Genomic DNA, 24,946 nt, shown 5'->3' on the forward strand with positions numbered 1-24,946 from the left:
TCTTTCATTTTCCATCAATGTTTCTGGTGACAAATGTTTCTTGCATGCTCAGTGGTTTTGCCTTTAAGGACCTAGGTATGTAAGCATGAACTGCTGCAGACAGTTACAGATTACAGAAGGCAGCAGTTCATTATCCTCACATTTTATGGTCTTGCGGATTAACACCATAGACTATTTAACTGAAAAGGCCATTTAACATTTTACTATTGTTACATGCAGCCCACCGAATATAACGGGAAAAAAGGAGTTCGCGATAACCTGACAGTTTAAAATATACCGGGTTTTTCACCTTGATACCCACCATGTGTGTTGGACCTTGACTCCATTAATTCCAAGCCATCGTGGTCAATATACTGTGAATTAGTGGACAATGGTGCAGATTTTTCTAGACTAAGCTCTTCTAAGGTTGACATTTCGGCCAACGTATTCATAAAATATGCAGGAAGCCTTCCAGGTTAATCAGTTGTCAACAAATCGTAAACCAGAACATTTATTTAAGTCAGGATTTCCTAAATGAAATATTAGCTGATGCAGCCTTCCCCCAAATAAGGATCCAGCGTTTTTTCCTAAACTTCGTGGATAAGATTGCTGCCGTGTTTCAGGAGTCAAGGAATCTCTTTGCATTTCCACTGAAGATCAGAATTCGAAGTGGGCAAAAACAAATTTCCATCAGTATCCATTTTTTGCTTACCTCAAAGAACCCTGGTTGTTCTTCTGCTGAAGAGAACATCTTCAGGTGCCAGCAAAGAGGCATGAAGGGCTACCTGGGCATTGGAAGACATACCTAACCAGAAAAGACATAAACTGGCTTGACTGTAGTACAGTTACGTTTATTTGGTGCATCCGTAATCACTATCTGTTCTTCCAATGTGCAATTGCATATTTTGTTTTGCATAATTAGGCAGTTTGTTGTGACAGTTTTCACAGCTTTTCTGCAGAAACTCTGCAAGCATAGGAAGAAGGGCCAGCTGTAACTCAAACTGGGATTTGAGTAACGCGAGCAGCTTGCGATCCGTTCATGGGCCCTACAATCATTTTGTTGTAGATAGAACAACACTCCTTCCGACCATTTGCGGCTGTTGATCCTGCCTGAGCATGCTTGCTCAGGCACGTTACTGCCTTGGACTCCTGAGGTTGCAAGGTGAGGCTGAGCAGAAAGCAAGGGTGAGATTAAACACTCTGTCATTGGACTGAAGACTCACCTCTCCTCAACAACTTCTCTGTGGCAAGAGGCTGAAATGTGCCACCTATCCAGGAAGTCATGCCACGGAATGGTTTAGTTTGCCCCTGCGATGTATTAATTGCCTCGGCAGTCCTGTGGGTGACTAGGATTGTCCTTGCAACCCGTCCCAGAAGCCAAAAACTCATAATATCTCACCTTAATTAGCTCTCAGTAATGTCATTGTCCATTCCAATTTAATTGGCTATGGAGCACATGCGATGCTATCACAACCCCAGTGGGATCTGTATGGGAGAGAAGGAAAAAAAAATCACGACACTGAAATAGCAAAGATAAGAAAAACAAATGGCAGCAGATGGATTTGGAAATGCCTGCATGTTTAAAGAATGAGGATGGAGGAAAACAGGTTTTTGGCTCCAAACTTCAAAAAGGGGAAACATTTGTCAGAGTCTGCAGCCTTGGACTCAATACATCTGAAAGAAGCTAGCGATCTGCATTCCTAGAAATTATGGTTTGCGTCAAGCAGGTCCCCATTATTACAATACCCCTTAGTACCGTTGCAGAGTTTTTCTGCCGCATCCGTTGCTGTTGAAAAGGTAGCTCTTTTCATTTGGAATTTAATAAACCAAGTCAGAACAGCCTCGTTCCCTTCCAGGGATCCCTTTCGCCCACACAAATCTAATTTAGCTCTTCTGTTAAAGCCAAGGTTAGAAGAAACCATGTACTTGGTGATGCAAAATTAAGTTCATTTCTCCACTTCAGCCACTTTCGAAATGCAGCACCGGCTTTTTACAGCTCCGATTTAAAACTGCACCGAGCTGGAACTGCACTTGTTTATGAATATGGCCACACTGAGATTTTAGATAGCCCTAAGTATGCAGCAGCTTAATAAATTATGAAAAGAAATGAGTACAGATTTGAATTAAGTATGTCAAGTACAGTTACTGGGCTTTTTTTTTTCTTGGTCTGTGCAGCGAGGGTCAGCAATAATTGATATTGAGAGGAAACTTCCTGAGAGCATTCAGAACTAACTTCCTGGGTGGGTTGCATTCCCCCCTTCTTCGATGAAAGGGAACTAATCAAGGGTTTTGTTATCTGCAGGGATAAGTTAAGACAAGATTCAGGCTAATTTTCCTCTCCCCTTGTGGCCCAATTTAAAGAAAAGAAAGAAAGAAAGAAATCTGCAGGCTCACTTTCTAGTGCTCTCCAAAGCTGGCCCCCCTGTTTGGGTGGAGTTTATGGCTTAGGGGGAGAGGTGTAGCATGCTCTTGTATGCAGGAACCCTAATTTCAGTGACCAGCATCACCAGATAGGGCTAGGAAACAGCTCTTACTGGTCAGCACTGGTCAAGGGTGACCCAGGGCCAGCTCTGGTCAGAAGAACCAGCGATGAAGGCTCCAGCAAATTGTCATTTTCAGTGTGACAAAAGGGGAAAGCACTACCCAGATGGGAAGACTTAACCAGGCTGGCTGTGTTTAATTAATTTGATGTTTAGGTAACAAAAATGAAATCAGATTTGGTTTTGTTACTCGGTTTGTCTGCATCCCACTGTCACTGAAGGCAATTCTTTCCTAGCAAGGTTCTTCTCCTAGAGAGTTTTCTAGGAGCGAAATGTATTTAGGAGAAAAAGATGCAGTTACAAGAATTTCGGCAACTGAACAATTGCCTGTTTAGAACCTATTTATAGCTTGATACATTAGCGCAGAGAGATTTCTTGTTTCTTTCTAAAACTCCTCCTGTGTTTCAGTGGGGAGATGAATCTTTTTACTGATAGTGGAGAAGCTTGCAGCTGGCTGTTTACATAATGGTTTTCTGAATCTTTATCCCTTTGGGAAATAACCATCATATCTGCACATTCCTTGGAGCCTAGCCTAGCCCAGACAAGCTACTCACAAGTCATGTGCAACTCTTGTCTGGAAACACGTTGTGCAACCCTGGTGCAGATCATGTGAATCCTACCGAACATGAGGAATCTTTAGGCTTCTGCCTGAGACAGGAGATACTTGATACCTTTAATTTGTAAAAGCTTTCCTGGTGCTTTTCAGATGAAAACAATGCATGTCCCACTTCCTTTTCTTCATCTTTGTGAGAGGACAAGTGTGTGTGTTTAAGCATTCCCATGCGTTTTTAGAAATCCTGTGTCTTAAGGCTACTTTTTTCCCCAATATTCCATTTAGTCTTTATTATGTGGTATCCGTGGGCATTTTCATTTGTTCTGCATGAGCCTCCTTTTAATCCCACTTATGTTATTAGGGATCTACCAAACCTGACATGTACTGATGGCTGCGTTTAAAATGGCAGGGCTCCACCACCATAAGTGAGATTCAGAACTCTCCGTCAATGGCTGCAATGTCTTCTGCTTGCCCGAGTATGAAAGATTCTGGTTTAAATCATCACTCTGCCCACTTCCAGCACTCTGATCGTCTGCTCGTATGTTTTACAGCTTTTCCATTACAAAAAAATATATAAAAAAAATCTCCCCATTAAAAGAATTTATGGGCCAAGTTGCCTCAGTTGAACAACAAACAGAAGCAAATGTGAAAATTGGCTTTTACCCCCATGAGCTGCTTAAGTGTCAACCATAGTTTTTTCCAAGTAGAAGAAATTAGAAACCAGACACAACTCAGCAACATTCCAACATTATTTCACTTGATCATTAATCCAGTCAATTTGTATCCATCTTGGCATCCTTCTGATACCCAGATCGCTTTGTCTAGTCCCTACTTGTTGATCCTAATTGCAAGGAATAACCGGTGGTTTATTTTCACAGAGAGCTGCCTCATCCTCCACAGAACCTTCTTGCCACGTTGAATTCTTCCTTCAGCCGCAGCGTCATCCTCTCCTGGGTGCGCCCCTTCGACGGAAACAGTCCGGTCCTGTATTACATTGTCGAAGTGTCTGAGAACAGTAAGTGATGGCGAAGAGCTTCCTTCACCTCCTAAGGCTTTCTGGCGTGTTATTCTTTCTCATTTTGTTGAGGCAGGCAAAGCATGCAAAACCGGTGCCCTGCTTATTTATTTCTGTGGATTTTTTTAAGACAATAATTACAATTTCCCTGAGTGAATAACGGCTTGTTCTGCTACACTGGGGATTTTAATTGGGAACTTCCCGTAGCCACATCTGCTCTTCAGGCTGCTGCACGTCACATTATGTTTGACTTAATAAGCCTGGGGTGAGTGCCTTGCTATTCCCTGCTTGAAGATGCAGTTAGGAAATCCTGGCATGGTTCTGAAGTTTTGGTTCTGTCGATTCCGTGATATTTTGTCATTCTGAATTCCAAGGCGACAGACAGAACCAGACTTCAGAGCTGTGCCAGTCTGCAAGTGGATGACCTGGGCCTTAGCCCCAGAGTGTGGTTTACACATGGACTCACCTGCTCTTCTGCACGAATGAAGACCCTTCCTTTCCACCCCTAAAATGTTCTGATGCGCTCCCTCGCAGATGCATGCAAGGCTTCACCTGGGATTAATGACACCTTGCAACTTGGAAATGCCCTCTAGCTTTAGATCTGCTACTGTCACCCAAGAGGTGAGACAGCTATGGTTTTTCCCACTACTTCCTCTTGTCTCCCCTTCTTTTTATCTATCCTTCTGCCCAACTTGTACCTGGAACACCGGGAATTCTGCTCCTGGAAGCAGAAGATGGAGGGATGAAAGCTAAGATTAGACCGGGATAGAATAGAGAAGCTTCTTTAATTTGACAGCAGATTTTTATTTTAAGGGTAATCCACTAAAGCTACAGCTTTCCTTTGTAGTCCCAAGCTTCCTCTGCCTTTGAACGTCTTTGTTAGGGAAGAGGAACATGTGGCCCTTGAGATATTGCCAAACTGTGACCCCCATGCTCCTTACCACAAGCTGGTGGAGTCTCTTGGAAGATGTAATCAGAAACATCCAGATGGCACAAGCTCCCTGTTCCTTTCTTGCACATTCCTTCTTACCCTTCTTGCCCTGTTGGTTGCCGTACCATGCTTGTTGCTAATGTCTCTTTCACTTTTGCGGCTTCCTGAAAAAAAAGTGAGTAAGAAAGGAAAATGGAGGAGCCCGATGTGGCCAAGGAAAAGTTGCGTGTGCATATATCCAAGAAAGCACAAACACGCAAGGGCACTCATCCCATTGATGGTGGTCCTCATTGACTTGTCTGGAGTTTCAGAGGGTTTAACATTTAAAATAATGACATTTAGCTTGTTATTAGATACTGAAAAAAGCTCAGACGTGTCTGGCGTGCTTCTGAACACCCTTTTGAAAACAAATCTCTTCTACTTCAGTTGCTTAATTGTGTTTCTGATCAGCATCTGTGGCACTTTGATCATTTGTGGAAAGGTAGATAAGATTTTGCAGTTTTGAGGTGTCAGATGCAACACAGAATATCAACCTTTGCCAGAATCAGGCCTACTAACTGAGATGATGACACTGTCAGCTGGAAAATATAATAATTCACCTCTAAAATTCTGTAAGAAGCTCAGCAGAGATTTGATAATATCCTACAAAAATTGCTTCGGTAATCCTGAAGAGGATGAAGAGATTTTTCTGAACTCTCAACATACTGTCAGACAGATCCTGGGATTTTAGCTGATAGGCACTGAGATGTGCTGGTAGGTTATGGTGCTTTCGAGTACATGGACTTCACTGTGCCTTGTGTCTGCAAGCGCACATACAAAAAGGAGACAAACCCAGGGAGTGAGAGGTGGAGCACCAACAGAGGAGTGTAATTGGAGGACAGGGGAAGGTGGTGAGATTGGTTGGATCAATTCTGTAAAAAAGAAGAATTTGGGTTTCATGTCTGAATTGTCAAGGGGCGTGTGCTTTGGACAAGCTGTCACATCTTGATTGGTGTTCGCGCTATAAAAAATAAGGAACAATTAATTGTGTTGGGTAATTCTACATGGAGTTACTGGAAAGATCAGTGAACTGAAGACTGTAGATACTCTGAATGAAAGGTACCATGTGAAAAGTAAATGCAGGGTAAAAAAAACTGCTGATACTTTCTATATTAGCATGGATACAGGGGCTCTATTTAAGCATCTTATTCTAGTCCTTCAAGTTTCTGAAATGTATTGACAATAGATAGACCATCATATAAGTAACCACACCTATTTTCCAGTCTTTAAGAATCTCAGTCTAGCAGAGGCAGGATCGTTTCCATCTTCAAACTGGGGGCCAACTAAGCCCTGATTCAGTGGTTATTTTTGATCTCTGAGGCTCATCTTTATAACTGATTCAAAGACTGTAATGGTCATCCCACATGGTGCCTTTTGCAGAAAATCATAGCCAGGGCTCATGCCTCCCTGAGGTTGATCTAGGATATACAATGGCAGGATTGTTAAACTTAACAGTATGGGTAACTTTGGCCCCTATTCACCGGGGACGCTTTCTCTGAAGTAGAAAGACTGTGGTAGAATTCACAATGAATTATGCAGTAGGTAGAGTGTGTCCCATTTCACACTTCTCCCTCATGTCAAAAAGAATAGCAGTTCCCATCATTAAGGAAGTAAACTAGCACATTGTGGCACATTAAACACCGTTATGCTACCTTACGACCCAAAGGAAATTTTAGTAAGGAGGAGCTTCAACAATATTTCGGCCTTGCACTTCCAGACATTTTAGAGTGCGTGGAATAATTCTTAATTGTTGAAACCAAAGGCCCCTTTAATACCCTATTAAAATAGGGTGGAAAATAGCAACAACCAACTTCATGTTTCAGTGTGCAGTCCAAAGAGCAGACCATGATCTTACACTGCTTACCGTTTGGGTTTTTCAATGCCCCAAGTTCTTGGCTGCCGATGTATTTTCCTCCCTGCCCTGAAAACGTTTCACCTCAGACGGACTTTTAATAGCAGGGAAAGCCCGTCTAAGACTTTTGTGAGCGCTTCCTTGCTTCGCATCTCCAGTCACGGTCTGAAGAGGACCCAGGGGCACCAGCAAGGTAAGTATGGACAACTGAAAAGCGTGTGTGTGTAAGGAAAAGAAAGACTTCCTTGGAAGGCACCAGAGCAGAAGAGTGATATGGGTGCTTTTGTTCTCCATTGTGCTGCTCTGCCCTCTGGCATATAATGCCTTTGCCAGCCTTCTTGGATGGGGTTGCATTTATGTTTAGGAACATGGTTTTGGTTTCCCATCCTTCCCAGGAGATGTCCCGACTACGCCTCTGCCTGTGAGTTTTTGTCTTTCTTGGATTTTCCCTCCCATAGTGTCCCCCCAACCCCCTGTGTTTAAATTGTCACCAGTTTTTTGAATGACTTTCACCTTTCATTTGCTGCCAAGATGGCACAATACGTGTTGGGCACCCCAAATCCTCACCGGCAAAGGATGGCAGGGCCGGGTGGCTCTCTGTAATCCCCCAGCGGTCAAGGGACACTTGCAGACAGGGTGCTGTGGAGTTTTAAGACTGCCTGGGTTTGTCTGCTGAAAAACTGAACACAGGAGTCTGATTTTTATCATATGGCACAACTGCTTCCAAATGGGGTTCTGCAGTTATTTCGTCTTTCTCTCCTTTTGATTGCCAAGGCTTGACTGGCTTTCTAATAATGTTCACACACAGCGCACATGTCAGCCTACAGCCTAACAGTTCCTAATCCAGCTGACTATTGTTAAGAGCAGTCTGAATCCTCCTAAGTGTGAATTTAAGGCAGAGGATGGTAACCTATAGCTCCTAGACTGGTTTTTTTTAGGGGGGCCTCTTAGGAGTTCCCTCAAAGTATGATTGCTGAAAAGCAAAGAAGTAGTTTCAAACAATTGTGAGACAGGAAACACACAACAATTTTAAGCTCTTAAACAGACTTGACATACAGGTAGTCCTCACTTAATGACCATTCAATTAGTGATGGTTCAGACTTACAACGGTGCTGAAAAAACTGACTTACAACCAGTGCTCACACTTATGACTGTTGCAGCGTCCCTGCGGTCACAGGATCACGATTTGGGTGCTTGGCAACCGGTGTGCAGTTATGACCATCGCAGCAACCCATGGTCACATGATTGCTGTTTTCGACCTTCCCGGCTGGCTTCTGGCAAGCAAAATCAGTGGGGAACCGCATGACTTGCTTAATGACCATGTAGTTTGCTTAACAGCTGTGGTGATTCACTTAATGACTGCTGCAAAAAGGTCATAAAATGGGTTGGGTTCACTCAATGACTGCTTTGCTTAGCAACCAAAATTCCAGTCCCAATTGTGGTCGTTAAGCGAGAACTACCTGTAGCTTTAAAGAAACAAAACACAGACTGTAATTCTGCCCCTGCATCATGAGCAAAGCTGGAACCCTGGTTTGTGTCATCACCCCCCTGAATTATCCTTGCCCTCCCCCTTGTTAAGTGTGTCCCCCAGTTACCCAAAGGTAGTCCCTTCCTCTTTTTAGGAAACTCATTACTTATCAGTGATACCTAGGGCTCTTTCCTTCTGTATTACTGGCCCTGGAAAATATTAATGGTAGGAAGGAGACAGTGGGAAAGTTGCTGTACAAAATACCAGTTTGCAAGAACCCCCCAAATTGGAAAAGCAGAAGTTTCAGGTGTTGTTATTCAGAACAGGTATACCGTAGTAGTAAACCCTTTGTTAGCTTCCTTTAAACAACATGAGATACACCAAGGAGACCTGCTCTATTCGGTCTCAGGAGTACCCTAGGAGTCCCCATAACCTTAGCTCAGGTTAGAGGGAACATAGTAAAAACCCCACCACTTAGTATAATTTGGGTGATACACATCAGAATATATTTTATAAAAGTCAGAACATGGTCTTTCGTCTCTCTCTCCGTCGAGAGTTGGGATTTATACAAGCGTTATCTGTAGATGTACATTATGGTCAAAGCAATTTGCAGGAGAGATCATTCCAGTAACAATAGCTGTAATGAATGAAAATTACAGGTGATTTAATGTAAATGATAGTTTTAGGCTGGCCTGTGTGAGCTTGGTGCCCTCCACATATTTCAAGACTGTCGCTCCCAGAGCTCCTACCTAGCATTTGGGATGGGTAAAATGCTTGCTTTACTTGGGGCTTAGGATTTGGACCCCCATCACCCCATCTTCCCAAAGCATGGGGGGGAAAAGGCTGTTCAGGGTAGAGGAAGCGACAGCGAGGACAGTGTGGAGAGGTAGAAATCTCTCCCTCTCCCCGTCTTTTCTTTTTCCCTGATTTAAAGCAGAGCATTTCAGAACTATTAAAATAGAAACCTTTGGGAGCTGTATTCATTGCACAGGATGTTGACAAGCCTTCAGTGCTGTTGCCATTGCAGACGTGCTACTCCTAAGAAGGGTAAATAGGGAGAGTGATGAATGGCACGGAAGAGAAGGTAGCTGGATCCGCCTTCAGCCTGGATCATAACTCAGCCTCTGGGGTAAACCTCAGCTGTTTTCCAGCAGGGTGGCTAAGATAGATCTATTTGTCTCTGCAGAGTTGAGTTCATGATCAAATACCGTCTATCCATTTGGGGCTGTGTGGGAGCGAAAGCTTTCAGGCAGCGTCCATCGCGGCACGAGGGAGGAGAACCGACCACGAGAACGTCTATTCGGACAGCTGATGCCAAATGAGAGGCGCAACGAGGGTCCGTTGAGCACTTTGATCCAATGCCGATATTGTCACTTCTACAGAACTTCTCTGGGCCTTTGGGAGTGGGCAAGTGACAGTGGCATAGAAGGCAAAGCCAGTGGAACTGGGTATGGACATTTGTACGGAACGCTTCCTCTTCTGAAAGCAGAGCAGAAAAGGGTGACGAGAAGCAATCCAGCACAGGGAACACCCTTGTTCTTTTTCTTTGTTTAACAAGTGGTTTTATATTCAGCCTTTTCTTCTGGTTGATTCTGTGCTTCAGGGACGAGCAGCCTTTGCAAAGGTTTAGCTTGATTATTAGGAGGAACCTGCCGATTAAATTTTTACAGGTACTCTGCAAATTGGCTGGATCCTTGGGCTGTGCAAGGCAGCACATCTTTCCCTTCAGACTGCTATTTTCCCTGCAAAGCAGAGTGCCGGAGATGAATAGGGTTCGTTTATATTAGTTTTTAGTTTAATCTCTCTTCTTGCCAGATCTTTTATCTTCTACCAAGGAAGGGAGGAAAAAAAGACTGAAGTATTCTACGGATGCGGCATGTAAACAGAGCAGAACTCTAAGCCGGTGGAAAGATTAATAGGTTCCGTTGTTGAATCCAACGGCTCAGCTGATCGAACGGCTCAGATTAAGCACTCTTGAGTGGTGTTTACACTTGCAGTAAACAAATGGAACAGAATGGCTTCAAGAAACAGACCAGGGACAATTAGCTCATTTATGGTCATTCAACATTCTAGTTAGTGTCTGCTCTTCCATTTTCTTGATTAAACCTCTCCAAGTTGCTTATTAATTCAGCCTGGTCTTCATTTCTCCTTCCTATTCATTTTTGTCGCATTCTCTTGACACAAACACAACAACAAATCCTCTTTTGATTCATACCAGCTCATCTGTAAAAGGCAGAGTAAAGTGGCTACAAGAAGCAATCTGTATGCTTTCTGGGGGATGGAGAGACGGATAGAATAGACTCAGTGGGGAATTGGTGATTATCCTCATGTTGACAGACTACAACTCCCTCACCATGCAGATGTGGGAGGCTCCGCCTCACCTGAAGGGCCACAAGCATCCCCTCCCCAGGAAATATACTGTAGTGCGGACAGATGTTTGTCCTGTAGCATTGGACCTCATCTAGCTCCTGCAGGGAGTCGGTGTCTCGACACTTTTTATTGTACTTAGAAATTCCCATTGCATTCATTGAAAAGTACCCATACTTAGGATTGCTGCTTTATCAAAACTGTGCAACCATGATCAAATATAAAGTTACGTAGCTGTTCTGAAGAAACCAAGGAACACTCAGCAGGTAGGACGAGGAGGAGAAAGAGGCCGTACCAAAGTATCCATACAGACCTTTCTCCCCTGTAGAAACGATGCAAAAGTTGCAGGGCACCTTGGTGATTATTTGAATTAATTCAACAAAGCAACCAAGGTGACCTGCAGGCATTTACAAATATCTGGGATATTTTTCAGGATTGTTTAGATAGCCATTCTAAGGTTTAGCAGTCTGATTCATTCGGAAAGGAGCCTCAGTCTAATAACTCCAGGTAGGTTTGGTACGTAGACCTCACTGAATTTCAGATGTCAAAAATAGAGAGCATTTGTCATACCAGTGTTTTGCTGATGGTTTCCTGCAAGTTTCCAGGCTTCACTGATCCTCTGCTCAAACAAAACTCTTCCTTGTTCCTACAGTAGCCATAATACCTCTGCCGCGACCAAAGATGTTACAGTAAAATATATTTTAAGTAAATAAAAGGTGCAGCCTTTATCACTCCACTAGGAGGGCATCTCAGAGGATATTAGCTTGCTCTCATGTGGGCCACTAGTACGCTGAGACAGCATTGGCGCAAAATTTCCCCAGTCATTGAACACGTTCTGTTGACTTCTTTTCATTATGCTCAGTCAGTAGCGGTATCATAATGAACACTAAGGGACTAAGGGACCACAGTCTTGAAGCTGGAGACTCTGGCCCTGCTGTACCGGTCGCAAACACAGCGTGGAGTGGGCCGATACAATTCTTTGCCTCCAAACAAATCAGTTTTCCATTTTTTTAACGAGATGGCAATGTTGCCTTGCTCCCGCCCCTTTGGAGAGACTGTTTCTTTTGAGTGGCCTGAAACATCTCATGAACAAAGAATGTTCCCAGACGTGGCTGCCCTCTGTTTTTGCTTGTCGTTCCCAGACATTACTTAGAGCAGTCTTTCTCAACCTTGTGAGCCTAGAGGGACCCTTGAAATACTTTTCAGGCCTCAGGGACCCCCTGCCTGTTTAGGCTCAAAGACAGGCCAGAAGTTACCAAATTATTGTATTCGTTTCACGGGTAGGCCTGTAGATAAGCTTTCACAGTGTTCTTAAACTAAAAATAAAGAATGAAACTTACCTCTTTGATGTGAAGTGGCCCGAATTTGAAATAATTTTATAAATAAATCGTGATCTCTCAAGGAACTCCTAGTGACCTCTTGTGGGACTCTAGGGCTCCGTGGAACCCTGGTTGAGAAACCCTGGCTTAGAGCTTCATTCGCCTTCAGAATGGGATTTCAGCAACTGGAGAACATCTGGCACATTTCACGATGCCAATACAGGTTGTGCAAGGGCAAACAGAGCCCCTGAGAGATCAGAGCAACATGGCATCTGGATTAGCCCCATTGTGGTCTCGACCAATTAGGAAAGGAAGAGAGAACCTTTAGCCAGCATTTTTGAAGAGTAAACACCCCAGCAATCTCAGAAAGGTTCCCCATTTCCAAATTTTTGTGGCGACTCTGGAGCATCTTCTGATACTGATGGGAGAAATCAATTCCATCCACCCAGTGCATGGGCAGATGGCTTTCTAATACTAATAGCAGCCACATCTCGAATGGAAAGAAGGTGCTTCTGTTTTATTTCATGCAGATTTCATGCTTTCATTTCTTTGCATTCTTGCTAAAGCAGCATAGGCAGGAAAGAAGTGGAGCGCACGATACACAGGCATTTGGGGTGGAAGAGCTTATAGCACTCCCAGCAATGCTGTCTTACCATTTTCCCCTTTGAAAATGACAGGCCAGGTCACTTTCCCGCAACACACACACACACACGTGTTTTTTTCCAAGGGTACAGGATTGCCAGCAGAACCACCCCCTAGGCTCGTGGCAATGTGCCGACTTGGCTCGGAAAGTCGCTGCTCCGTACCTGCATTTTTATATCTGTGAAAGGAAGATATTCCAGGCTAGCTGTGTGAATTTCATTAGGGTCCTTAAGCTGTGCTCTGCTCCTGGGTGTGGTGTGACAAATGGACTGCCAAACAGATGGGTTGAGGAATACACAACCCATTTGTCTTTATCATGCTCATTTCCTCCTTTATTAAAATGTTAATGAATATAGTTTTTATTTATTATGTGGTGACACATGCAGTGTCACCCTTTGGGGGAGAAATGTTCAATCAGCTTAACTGTGGACACAGAAAGCAGCTGCCTTTCTCTCCCGGAGAGAAGCCCATCTCCTCTTAACCCTAGCTAAAAGAACGGCTGCCAAGTCAAGCTGAATTGAGAAGTTGAGGGATCTCGAAACTCTGGCTAAAGAAGTTAGAAGGAAGTTGTAATCATTTTCTGACAATTCATATGCATGCAGGATTTGAGTCCCCTGTAAGCCATGATCAAATTGCTACTCAACAATATGCACAGGGCAAACAAAACAACGTAAGGTGGGGGTTGGTCTCAGGGAAAGGTCTATACCAGTGTTTCTCAACCTTGGCAACCTTAAGATGGGTGGACTTCAACTCCCAGAACTCTTCAGTCACCATGCTGGCTGGAGGAATTCTGGGAGTTGAAATTCACATGTCTTGAAGCTGCTGAGGTTGGGAAACCCTGCTTTAAGGTCTTCTTTCTCCCCAGCCATTGTAGCATCCAATAATTCCATCCACTACAAGGTTGAGAAACACTGATTAATGCATATATGTATATTCACATGCATGAGTGCACTTGTACAGACAATTTAAACCCACCTCTCAATCTTGTTCCCATAATCAAGGAAATCCCACCCCAAGAATGAATAAAGTAACTGTGATAGAAAATGGCTGTGGAAGATGGGTAGGAGAGTGGGCTTGGAGTGGGATGTGAAGGGATGTGTGTGTGTGTGTTTCCCCTGGACATATATTCTGGAAGTGAGATTATGGAGAAGGTTAATGGTATGAGTTAGAACAACTGGGTGCAAGGCAGAGTAAAAACCGTATTGGCTGCGTGATCATCTCCAAAGGTTTGGTGAGAGTATGCATGGCTTTGCTTTTGGCCCAGAGGAGTCAGGGGTGTGTCATGCCCAGGAATAATGGATAAATTATCCAGTTTGGAGCCATTTCCCTGCCAGTAACTTACAGTGTCTTCATCCAGCACCATGTGAAGCAATTGCAAAGACTGCCTTATTTTGGCAAAAACAATTTCGGTTGGACGTCTCTAGAAGACCCTGTAAGAAAAAAAAATATGATTCAGTCTTTAGGACTTGGTATCTTTATCTGCACAACAATTCAGGCATTTGAGGGAAACTCAAAAGTTAAGTGGCATCAAACCACTTTGTGTTTATAATGTACATAGAAGAACACTCCTATCATTAAGAGGTAATGTGAGAAAACAGCTTTAAGAAGATTAAAGTTCTTCCACTTAAAAAAGAACAGCTAAGGGAGGATTGGATGGGACATATAGAATAATTGTAAAGTGGATTAAAAGGTAATTTTAATTGAATTTTAAACTGTTACTTTATGTGAAGAGGTTTACAGTATTGCTGATGATGGCATTTTTATAAACACTCCTCTAAGCAAAGAGGGGAAGAAAGTTTTTCCAGAAGTAAAATATACGTCTTTGTTGTTAAGTCAAGCCTGTTACATTCAATGGATATTGTTGAAGTGTCCTCCATTTCATTATTTTAAGCAGCTAAGCAGCTGATCAATTGGTTGAAGGTAGACTATTAATTGACTAACAATCCACTCTTAAGAGTGTTTACTTGCAAGCAAGATGCATTGATTTGAATTGAGCTTGTATCTTCTCAGTCAATATCTTTAGGGTTGGGGTGTAACTGCTCTATCTTTATGGAGTAAAGCTAGGACCAGTGAGGCTAAATCACTTTGTCAAGAACCCTGGCTTAATGGGTTTATGGATTGAGGTGGAAAAAATCTTTGATCTGTTGATAGCTCTCATTTACAAATCATGAATAGGTGAATTCCTGTTTCTCTTTGAATACTTCCAAGCCTTCCTCTGAAAGACATCCATCAGTGGAAAAGAACAGTGGCAATCAGGGCAGGCGAGGGGACTGGGGACCTAAGTTCTTCGCAACTGATTTTCTGGGAGTCCTCCAGAACTGACACCTGGGCAGAGAAAGACGACTACATTGATCCCATGCTGGGGCTGCATTAACGATAGAAAGTCTTTTTCTCTCCACTAGATTCTCCCTGGAAAGTTCATCTCTCCAATATCGATCCAAAGTTGACCAGCATCACTGTGAGCGGGTTAACCCCAGCCCGTACCTACCAGTTTAGAGTCTGTGCTGTCAACCAAGTGGGCAAAGGCCAGTACAGCCTTGAAACCAGCAGGTGCGCTGAAATGAAATCTCTTGATAAATGCCAGGTTGATTATATTTCTTTGGGTATCCATAATTTGTCCAATGAGACCCGTAGAAACAAGAGCCACAACTGTAGATACAGTCAGCGTGACTTGGTTTTCCTAGGCACTTGTTCTCCAAGCACCAAAAGCTGTGGCCAGGAACTAAGATGATCTGAGTGGTTTAAACCCAAATGGTGGTTCCATTACTCAACTGTGCTGTTTCAGCATGTGCATAAGAGAAAGATGTGATGGGCGCTTGAAAGAGATAAGGCATAAACACAGATGACGAAGTAGGTTAAGGCAACGGGCTAGAAACCGGGAGACTGGGAATTCTAGTCCAGCCTTAGGCATGAAAGCTTCCTGGGTGACCTTGGGCCAGTCGCGCTCTCTCAGCCTAACCTACCTCACAGGGTTGTTATTGTAGGGAAAAGAGGAGGAGGAGGAGGAAGGAGTAATAGGTATGTTCCCCACCTTGAGTTATTTATAAAAATAATAAAGGTGGGACAGAAAATATAAATCAATCAATCAATCAATCAATCAATGGAAATTCCTCCCCAACATCTCCCCTAACTTTCAGAACTTATTTTTGAGAGTTTAGGTGATGATCAACATCCCACTTCACACTCCAAATTCTCTCTGAACTTGGATGGATTTTCAGGGAGGCTTGGCTCTCTCAGGCTCCACATGCCAGGAGGAGTGCAGCGTAAACAGAGAAATCACTTTAAATCTCTCTTAAATGGCTTTAAATTTTATTTTATCATCTGTGCAACAGCTACAGTGCATTGGTTGTTCCCTACTGGAATCCCGTTGGGTCGGCTGTACAAGCGCAGCTCTGCCGTATCTGATTAAAATGCATCAGTGCTGTTACTCAGAGCCGAAGGGGGCTAGGGACGCTGGACTGGAGATGTTTTCTGAGCATTTCACCTTTGGTGAGGTTGAGGGGGAAGAACTGAAGGAGCCAATTTGATCAGAATTACAGATTCTGGGCTAGCGTATGAACTCATTCAGGCTTGCAGTCTTGATCGTGGCAAGCCGGATACTTGAGACGGAATAAGCTTACCACAGCAGCTGTTTCCTGTATTGCCTGCTTAACTGATTTCCTATTACGTTGATTTGTTACAACTATTTCAAGCATGTCTACAGCAACTGAGCTTTGTTGCTTTCTAGTTAGCCCTCTGTGAAGAAAACAAGGTTGTTTTTAAGTAAAGACATAAGCAAAGAGCCGGCTGTCATTCTGCTTCATTTTTCTTGTGCTCAGACTGATGTTGCCAGAAGAACCTCCGAGCGCCGCACCAAAAAACATTGTGGCTAGTGGACGGACTAATCAATCTATTATGGTCCAGTGGCAGCCTCCTCCTGAAAGTGAACATAATGGGGTTCTCCATGGCTATATCATCAGGTAAAAGGCCCTTTACGTACCTTGAGAGGCTGAAGCAATTGACTCAATTTACTTATCACACCAAACCAGTTTTTAACAATGGCTTGTTGGACACTTACAGCGCATTGAGCCAAAACCAAAGAAACTACAATATGGCTTGGCATGTGATGTAAATCTAGGCCTACTATTTTAATAACGAAGGTAGCGTTTCCCTCTCAAACTGAGAGCGCCTGGTCTCCTCTGGCAGACAAGAGTTGTGTCTTACCAAATAATGGTTTATTTAAAAAGGAGCAACCAGAGTGCCAGAGTCAAAACACAGATATCTTGGGGGCAGAAGTCCCAACATGTCCGACCTGTCTCCTGGGTGGTTGATTAGCCCGTTTTGCTTCCTTTAATTCTATAGAATCAAAACTTTGTCCATTAACATTCTAACCCCCAAAGGACACACTGTGGACGAGCAGTATCTATTCCTAAGCCAACCTTGGCTGACGAAGAGCAGGCCGCCAACTTCCCTTCCATTTCTATGTGCTTTCATCTCAGCTGTAGTGCAGGATGATGTCAATGTCTTGTTCGTTTCTGGCAGCATCAACAGTCAGCTCCCCTTCCGGCGTTCCCTGCAGTGGTCTCCATTGAAGCATGCAGCTAGGAATTTGACAGCCTCTCAGTGCCTTTTTAAAACCTCCTGAATTGCAAAGTGTTGTGCTTGTCAAGCTTGGCCAGCGTAAGGCCCTTTCTCAGGCCCTTTCTCCTGTCCAACTGCTGCGGCACCATTTTTCTTCCAAATAATTGTATGAAAGATTACGAATAGCAAAAATAAAAAAGTAATGCAGACTACAACATTGTAAGAGTAAAAAAAAAAAAGCATGAGAAAGAAAAAGAAAAAAGAAGGGAAGGGACTTAGCCCTTCGTCACAGCAAATGTAAACAATTTTGGCAAGTTATCACTATCTCATAAAGTACAACATAATACTTCCTTCACCCCATGTCTCCTTTCTTGACAACTGCTGTAGCACCTTGAAGGGATTCTGAACCTCTGGTTGTGTTTGCCAAACCTCATGGCTGAGAAGAATGGGAAGAGCCCAGGAGGACCCAACATTCCCAAACTGGTCCTCACCTGCTGCCCTTTCTTAGAAGGGTTTAGCACTAAATTAATTACTCTGTTGCAGGAACTCTCCATCCCTTGCCTGCTCTGGATAAAACAAAGAGAACAGCAGATTGAGTGGTTTGGATGCAGTGGAAGAAAACTAGGACTGCTTGTTGCCACTGCTAATCCTGTTAGTAGCCTGAACTGGCAAACTCTTGATCATGTTTAGCCTCCTCAGAATTTTTCCATCAACTCTTTCACTTGCAAGGAAGCCATGATCGTTAGTATTCTGCTTTCAGCACGCTGCCTGGTGATAGTTTGATCACATCCAATTCTCCATTTTAGGGGGCAAAGTCTAAGAAATAAACAAGGAAGCTGATTTACAGCTGCAGCCTGATAAAGTATAATATTTAAGTATGTCAGAGAGGAGGGAAGAAGCAAAGGGAAGCTGGACACTAAATCAACATTTTTATTAGACAGGCTGTGATTTTTTCCCCCCCTTCCTACAGCCATAAAACAGGGTAAAACACAAGTTTTGCTTTACTCCCGGACATGTGATCACAATGAGATCAGAATCTCAGTATTTTGACGGCCAGATGAGAATCATTGTAAGGCTGTCTTTGCAAACGTTTAGATGGGTTACTAATAATATTACTAATAATTTATTGATAGCGCTATTATGAATGGTTCTTGCTGTGGTGGTAATAATGATGATGTTTGGATAGTTGATCCCGTTTCCGCCACAAACATGGCTTGATTTTTCCTCTTACCACCAAACAGAGCCCTTGTCCAGCAGACATAAAGTGAGGTTTCCAAAGTAGCAGAAGAGCCGTTCCGCTAGAGAATCCCGTTGGGTTAAGGGCGAGTCAAAAAAAGAGTGGTTCAGCGATCTCTAAGCAGCAGCTGAAGGGCTGAAGCCAACCCATCAACCACTTTTGGTTGAACCCGTATCGGTTCTGGCTTGTTCACATAATTAGGGCTTAGGAAAAGGAAGGGAAGGAAGCCAGAGGGCCACTGCACTTATAGGCCAGGGCCTCCATTCCAGGATTTTCCAAGAGTGACTTTGTCTGGGGAATAGAGTCAATGTCAGAATGCACTAGATCTGCAGTTGTTGGCTTGGAGGCTAGTAATCTCAGAAGGGAGATGTCGCCACCACTCATTACCATTGCTTAGAGGCTTAACCAGTGGGTTTGCTCTAACTGAAATCCTTGAACTGGTTGCAACAAATAATCATTTCTCTGCATAGATATCGCTTAGCAGGCCTTCCTGGGGAGTATCAATACAAGAACATAACCAGCGCAGAGATAAACTACTGCTTGATCAAAGACCTGATCATCTGGACGCAGTATGAAATCCAGGTGGCATCTTATAATGGAGCCGGTCTGGGGGCCTTTAGCAGAGCCGTCACGGAATACACATTGCAAGGAGGTGAGTGGTTGTCTTCCAAACCTCCTCTGTCAGGGGCTCTGAAATGGCCTCGATGAGGCCATCTGTTGGCATACTAGGCTTGTGCCTGCTTGCCTGCGTGGGTAGGGGTGTGTGTATGGACGGGACTTTTCCTGAATGTAAGAAACAATAATGGGTTTTGTTTGTGCACACGGAAGTAAGAGAGAGCATCTTCCAGTCTAGGGGGAGTTATATGGTAGATTGGGCCAACTATGATTAATATAAGACTAACTTGATAACTGTGATTAATGAAAGACCTTTTCTTCTTGAATGCTGAAGCAAGATCTAAAGTTATGCGGTTTTAAGATATGAGAGATTTGCCAAGGTTCAAAGATGTGTCAAGGCAACTGTCCAAAATGAAGTGCGGGAGGGTTCAGGAGTGACTCATGGGAGCCCAAGATCAGAGCTGAAGTCCCAGTGCTCAGGCTTGGCAGTCTCTCCGTTCAAAACAATCCCGTGACCCACTGGGTGGGCAGGCCAGGCTTGAGGACCCTTCCTTGTGCAGGGAGAAGCTCCAGACAGCTATTGTGATTGTTCACCCCACAGACTGGTCACACTCAAGAACCAGACTTCAGTTCTAGGTCCAGTTCTGACAAAAGAATGTTTCCTTGCAGAAAGACGGTTGCAAAAGGGAACATTAAGGGCCCATGGAATCTTTTGAGGCTCACTGCTCCTCAGTCCCTTTTCAGCTTTGCTGCCAAAACCATCTTGGAGCCATTGCAGTTTTGGTTGAAGATCCCAAACTGCAGGTCAATGCTGAATTTTGAGCACTGAGTGTGTTCCAGTCTTTGCTTTAGTGGGCTGTAAAAAGCAAGCAAGCTATAAAAACCTTCCGTTTGAGATACAGCGCATCCATTACTCCACAATCATCATCAATTTTGCTCCCTGGGAGTCAGAGAACAACATTACTGTACAGTTAAATACAGTTGACTTTGCAAGAAGGTTTTTATTTCTACATTTTGATTAGAGGTGAGGAGGGAAATGCAATTGCTCTGATGAAAATCGGAAATGCACTGGAAATTATTCATTGCATTATTATTGCACTTGGTAGACCATCTTTTTTCATGCATTGTTTTGCCTGCTAAGAAATGGGATGGATCGAAATGCGTTAAAATCCCAACTTCGGCAGATAAACAGAGCTTGTGTGAATCATCCTTGGAAAGCTATTAAGATAAATGAAATTGCACAAAGTAAATGAGCAAAGTTGTGATGCTTCTTTTTTATGGTTCACAGATCAAGAAGGTCTGGAGCTAAGCTCCACAGTGGACAAGAATGTCCAATTCTTCTCTGGAAAACTATGGCCAGAGAACTGCATTCTGCACCCACACTGTGCTGATCTAAAAGGAAGTCAGCTTAATTTATTTATTTTATTTATTATTCGAATTTTATTGCCACCCATCTCCCCCAAAAGAGGGACTCTGGGCAGCTTACAGTAAAATCAAGCTACAACCATAAACATTAAAATCTCATAAAAATCAAACACATTACAGATACAAAATAAATAAATATAAAATCCAAGAGGCTATAAAATTCCAAGCTGGTGGGAGGGGCTCTAGGGTGTGAGCCGCCCCCAAGAATGGTCACCCACTTTCCCGCCCCAAGCGAGACGGCAGAACCAAGTCTTCAGGGCCTTCCGGAAGGAACACCGCATCTGGATTAATATTTGAAATCTGGATTAATATTTGAAATGCCCCAAAATACTGCTCCAAGATGTTTTTTCAGTACAGTGTTTAGTTTCCCTAGTATTCTGGGAGAGAAACCGCTCAAAATTAAACAATCTGTGGCTGCTGGTGCTTGTGTCCAAGTTTCATGAGCTCTGTACTAAGAAGAATATTACCACAATGTTCGTTATACTTAAGCATTCCAAGCTTAAGCCATCCGTAAATTGATTTTGCTATAGCTTCCCCAAAGGATTCCCGGGAATATTACAGTAGTTTCGTTGAGCCTTTTGTAGCAAAGTCAACAATGGTCTTCAAAGACCCATCCTTCCTAGCTTCCATGGAAAGGGCAGGTGGGTCAAGATTATTGGTTGTGCAAAAAGAGGCAGGCATGGCAGTATCTACTTGAGACCGGAACAGGGAACTGGATGAAAGGGTAGAGACATTCTATTCTGCTATTCCCCTGAAGACAAGTTTTGGAAACCACCCTTCTGTTGCAACTAGTTACGCATTCCTGATTTACAGTCCTGAACAGTCCTGCTGACTAGAAAGACAGTTGCATAGACATCTTCATGCTTAGAATGCAGGTCTAAAGATCAACACGCTATATTTTAAACCATTCCATGAGAAAAAAAAACGAATCTTGAGAAGGTTGGCAGGCAGCCAGTCCAAATACTTTGCCATGCTGAGAAATAGAAACTAAAGACAGATCACCCAGAGCTCCTTAAAGCCAGATGCGACTCCCTCCATCACTGAAGAGCATGTCCTTGAAGGTGGCTGGAAATGTTGATCCTGTCCCTACCAATGACATCATCGTATCATTGGATGGGCTGCTGTGGATGGGAGGCTGAGATGGGACCACTGAACCCTCAGATGTTGCCTATTTCTTAACCCTTCATTAAGTCTTTACCACCCAGATGTTCTCCTGACTGCCTGTTCATAAGCAGCCAGGCACATTTAGCCTTTGTTTCCCTCTTTCCCCCATTTCCTTCCATTTAATGGCTCTCATCCACAAAACCATTTGGACTTTCTGAGAACACTTTTAGAATGCCACATTTTAGCATGGAATGCAAGTGGTTGAGTCATATTTGCAGATAAGTCAACTTCATGCACAGAAGTATAGTGGGAATCCCTGTAGTGCTAGCTTTGCTATGAAAAAATAACAAGTTCCTCAAATTTTCAGGAGATGCTAAAAAGGACACGGGAAGTGGTTCTGGGCTGGTTTGGGACAGCCTGCATAGTGATGGAAAGAGCTACCTCTGTGAGTGGTGTAACAGCAGGCACTGCATGGGCTATCTTGGTGCCATGGATGCAGAATCCTAGATCACCATCAGCATCTTTATGTTGAAGGAAAAAATTGAAGTTAATTTCCACTATAGAATTTCAGTAAGCAGTGCCATAAGTTAAGATTTGTAGAGTTCTTCTTTGCAGTTAAGATGTTACCATTCTCCTTGCAGCAGTTATTCTGCCAGTAATTTATTCTGGGTTCGAGGCCATCCTCATACCACTGAAACAAAACCCTGTCCACTTCAAAACAGTAAGAGGGGAAAGCATTAGCACTAACCAAGCCACATATCTATGAACAATATTAATAAACCCTTCCTTATCGTTGGTTTCCCAAAACAAGGGAAATGTAAAGAAATCCTGTGTTTGTGTTTTTTATTGCTAAGGTTAGGGAACAACACTAACGGGGATTTCTGACACGGGTGCCTAAATTACCTGATGCTTTGAAGCCTGTGCATTTTAACTTGGATAGGAAGGAGAACTACAGTGGCTCGGGTGACTAATGGTGGGACTGAGAAGCTTTCTGCTGCCCCGGATGAGTCAGAGAGCTGGATCATGACGTCTCAGATGTGGAGGTCAGGTGAAGTTGCCCCGTGGTCCTGTCCCATGTCCTCATCCATGGAGGTCTCTGACAGGATGCTTCCTGACAAAGCTTTCATCCAGGCTGTGGTGGTTTTCCACCCAGTTCCCTCAGACCCTTCTTGTCATCAGTCCCATCCTCTGACAAATGGAGAGTTTGGATCCTCACCCATAGTTTTCACAATACTTCAGCAATAGGACAAAGGAACTGAAAGTTATAAGAGGTTATATGAAGGATATACAGCTTTAATGCTATTTTGAGAATCATGAAGAGCTTTATTAAGTTAATGGGAGTTAATATCCCATACCTTTTTGAAAGACTTCCTGGGAACCGCAGACCACATTAGAGGTGGGAATCATCAGGGGACTCCAGAAAGTCTTGTGAAGATGAATCATATATGTTATAATTCCAGGAATCAAATCAGGTTGTGGAATTAAAGTGATTAATGGTTTCTGTTACAGTCCTCTTGTTTAACCATAGGTCATCCCCCTTTCTGCAATACAGGGACTAGTGGAGATGGTAATATTAGTGAGAAATCTTGATCACTTATGGCATACGGCTTGTCTTAACTTTTCCCCTGCCTATCAGAGTGCACAGGTATCTCCCATCAGAGAAACATGAGTTTGTTTGAATATCTTATTGAGGGCTTGTTCTCAGGTTTCAGGTACTAGGAGAATTAACAGTCCCCCCCACCAAAAAAAGGATAAAATTGGGTTTCTGTATTTTTCTCATTTGGGGAGAATGTCTACTAAGAGCTACTCTGGCAAAGCTCCATTCCTCAGTAGCAGACCACTGCACTTGGTATATTCTTTAAAAAGACAAAAACCCAAAATGAGTAAGTTAAAGGTAAATGTACAGATTCTAATATTCTTTAATGCTTCTGTTGCATCTCTTTCAACCTGCAAATGAAGAGCTGCATGAAATACAATTCCAGAGATTTAGCAAACTGTATACTTTGCTCGATAATTTATTTTTTTTTATTTTATTTATTCTCTATCCCACCTTTATTATTTTTCTGTGCACCCTCACTTGGGAGTAAGCCCTGTTGACCATAATAACAGGAGGAGAAGACTATTTATTCCTTAATAAAAGAGGACATACTCTATTGTAAGATTGGATCTTTATTCCATAAGATGTTGTCTCGGGGTCTGTTTTCCTCCCCCAATTTTCTTCTCCTGCCATTATTATCAAACCGAGGGAAGCACAACATTTCATTTATGCTGTGAGAGCTTTTCTCTGTTTGAAACTGCAGAGTCCCATCACACCCATGGATAATTAAGAGAAAGGATTCACCCATCATTATTAGTGATTCTGTCTTGGGGAAAAGCTTGTTGGTGGAATAATAAAGGCACAAAAACCATTTCATCTCTTGCTCTGTCCACTGAGGGATCCCCACCTAACAGAAAATGAAAAATAACCCAATTAACTTTCTTTTTAAGTCACTACTGAATATCAGGAACATAAATCACAAGTCTCTTTTCCACGCCACTGTTATATCCTTTGAATTGTGAGTGGCGGCCAAGGGTTTTGGTTTTCTCTTTTTGACTTCTCTCTCCTCTGTTTCTGCCTGCCTGCCGTGTCGCATTGTCGTCTTCCTGGCCGGTGCTGTGCAGTGCCCACTGCGCCACCGCAGAATGTCCAAGCAGAAGCAGTGAACTCCACCACCATCCAGTTCTTCTGGAACCCTCCTCCACAACAGTTCATCAATGGGATCAACCAGGGATACAAGGTTTGAATTAATCCATATTAAAGCTGGTTCCGTAGATCTCAGGAATGAAGGTGCCGTCCCACAAACGTGGGTCTGTTATGGGGGCCAAGTTCAAAATTCCCTTGCTGTGAAATGTGTGGTGGGTGGATAACAAGAAACAAGGTCCTTGCATCAGGGTACTGTTGGATGCTCACCTTAATCCTTTCTGCCACCACTACCTGAAAGGGGAATACAGCTGAATAAAAGGCCCCTCACTTCAATTATTAGCAACGATCTCAAAAACAAAAATGTCCAAATCTTAGTACACAAATAGGCTGTTTTCAGAACTTGTTTTTCTATTCAGTTTTTTGTTTAAACGGCACTTCTCTTAGAAAAAGTACGAGAAGTAATTCACAGGTTGATGTGTGCTTGTCGAGGTAGTGAAATCCTGGCTTTCAACTGTCAAGATTCTTTTTTACCTTCTCTTTCCTTTTTCATCTCTTTTCTTTAACGTCTTTAGACTGAAACAGCTCTGCAGATCGTATTTATTTTATAGCCTGGATTT

General features: G+C 43.2%; 1 protein-coding gene across 2 annotated transcripts in view; it reads left to right on the forward strand.

Moving 5' to 3' along the window:
- Positions 1–24,946, forward strand: part of SDK1 (sidekick cell adhesion molecule 1) — a 369,862-nt gene that overhangs the window by 226,388 nt on the left and 118,528 nt on the right. For both annotated transcript variants that reach the window (XM_063315194.1, XM_063315193.1), the window contains exons 14-18: positions 3,951–4,087; positions 15,108–15,255; positions 16,524–16,664; positions 18,973–19,154; positions 24,308–24,423. In XM_063315194.1, coding sequence (XP_063171264.1) covers positions 3,951–4,087; positions 15,108–15,255; positions 16,524–16,664; positions 18,973–19,154; positions 24,308–24,423 — 724 coding nt within the window. The remainder of the gene's footprint in view (positions 1–3,950; positions 4,088–15,107; positions 15,256–16,523; positions 16,665–18,972; positions 19,155–24,307; positions 24,424–24,946) is intronic.

The sequence above is a fragment of the Candoia aspera genome, chromosome 14 (genome assembly GCF_035149785.1).
Source record: "Candoia aspera isolate rCanAsp1 chromosome 14, rCanAsp1.hap2, whole genome shotgun sequence".
NCBI classification, from domain to species: Eukaryota; Metazoa; Chordata; class Lepidosauria; order Squamata; family Boidae; genus Candoia; species Candoia aspera.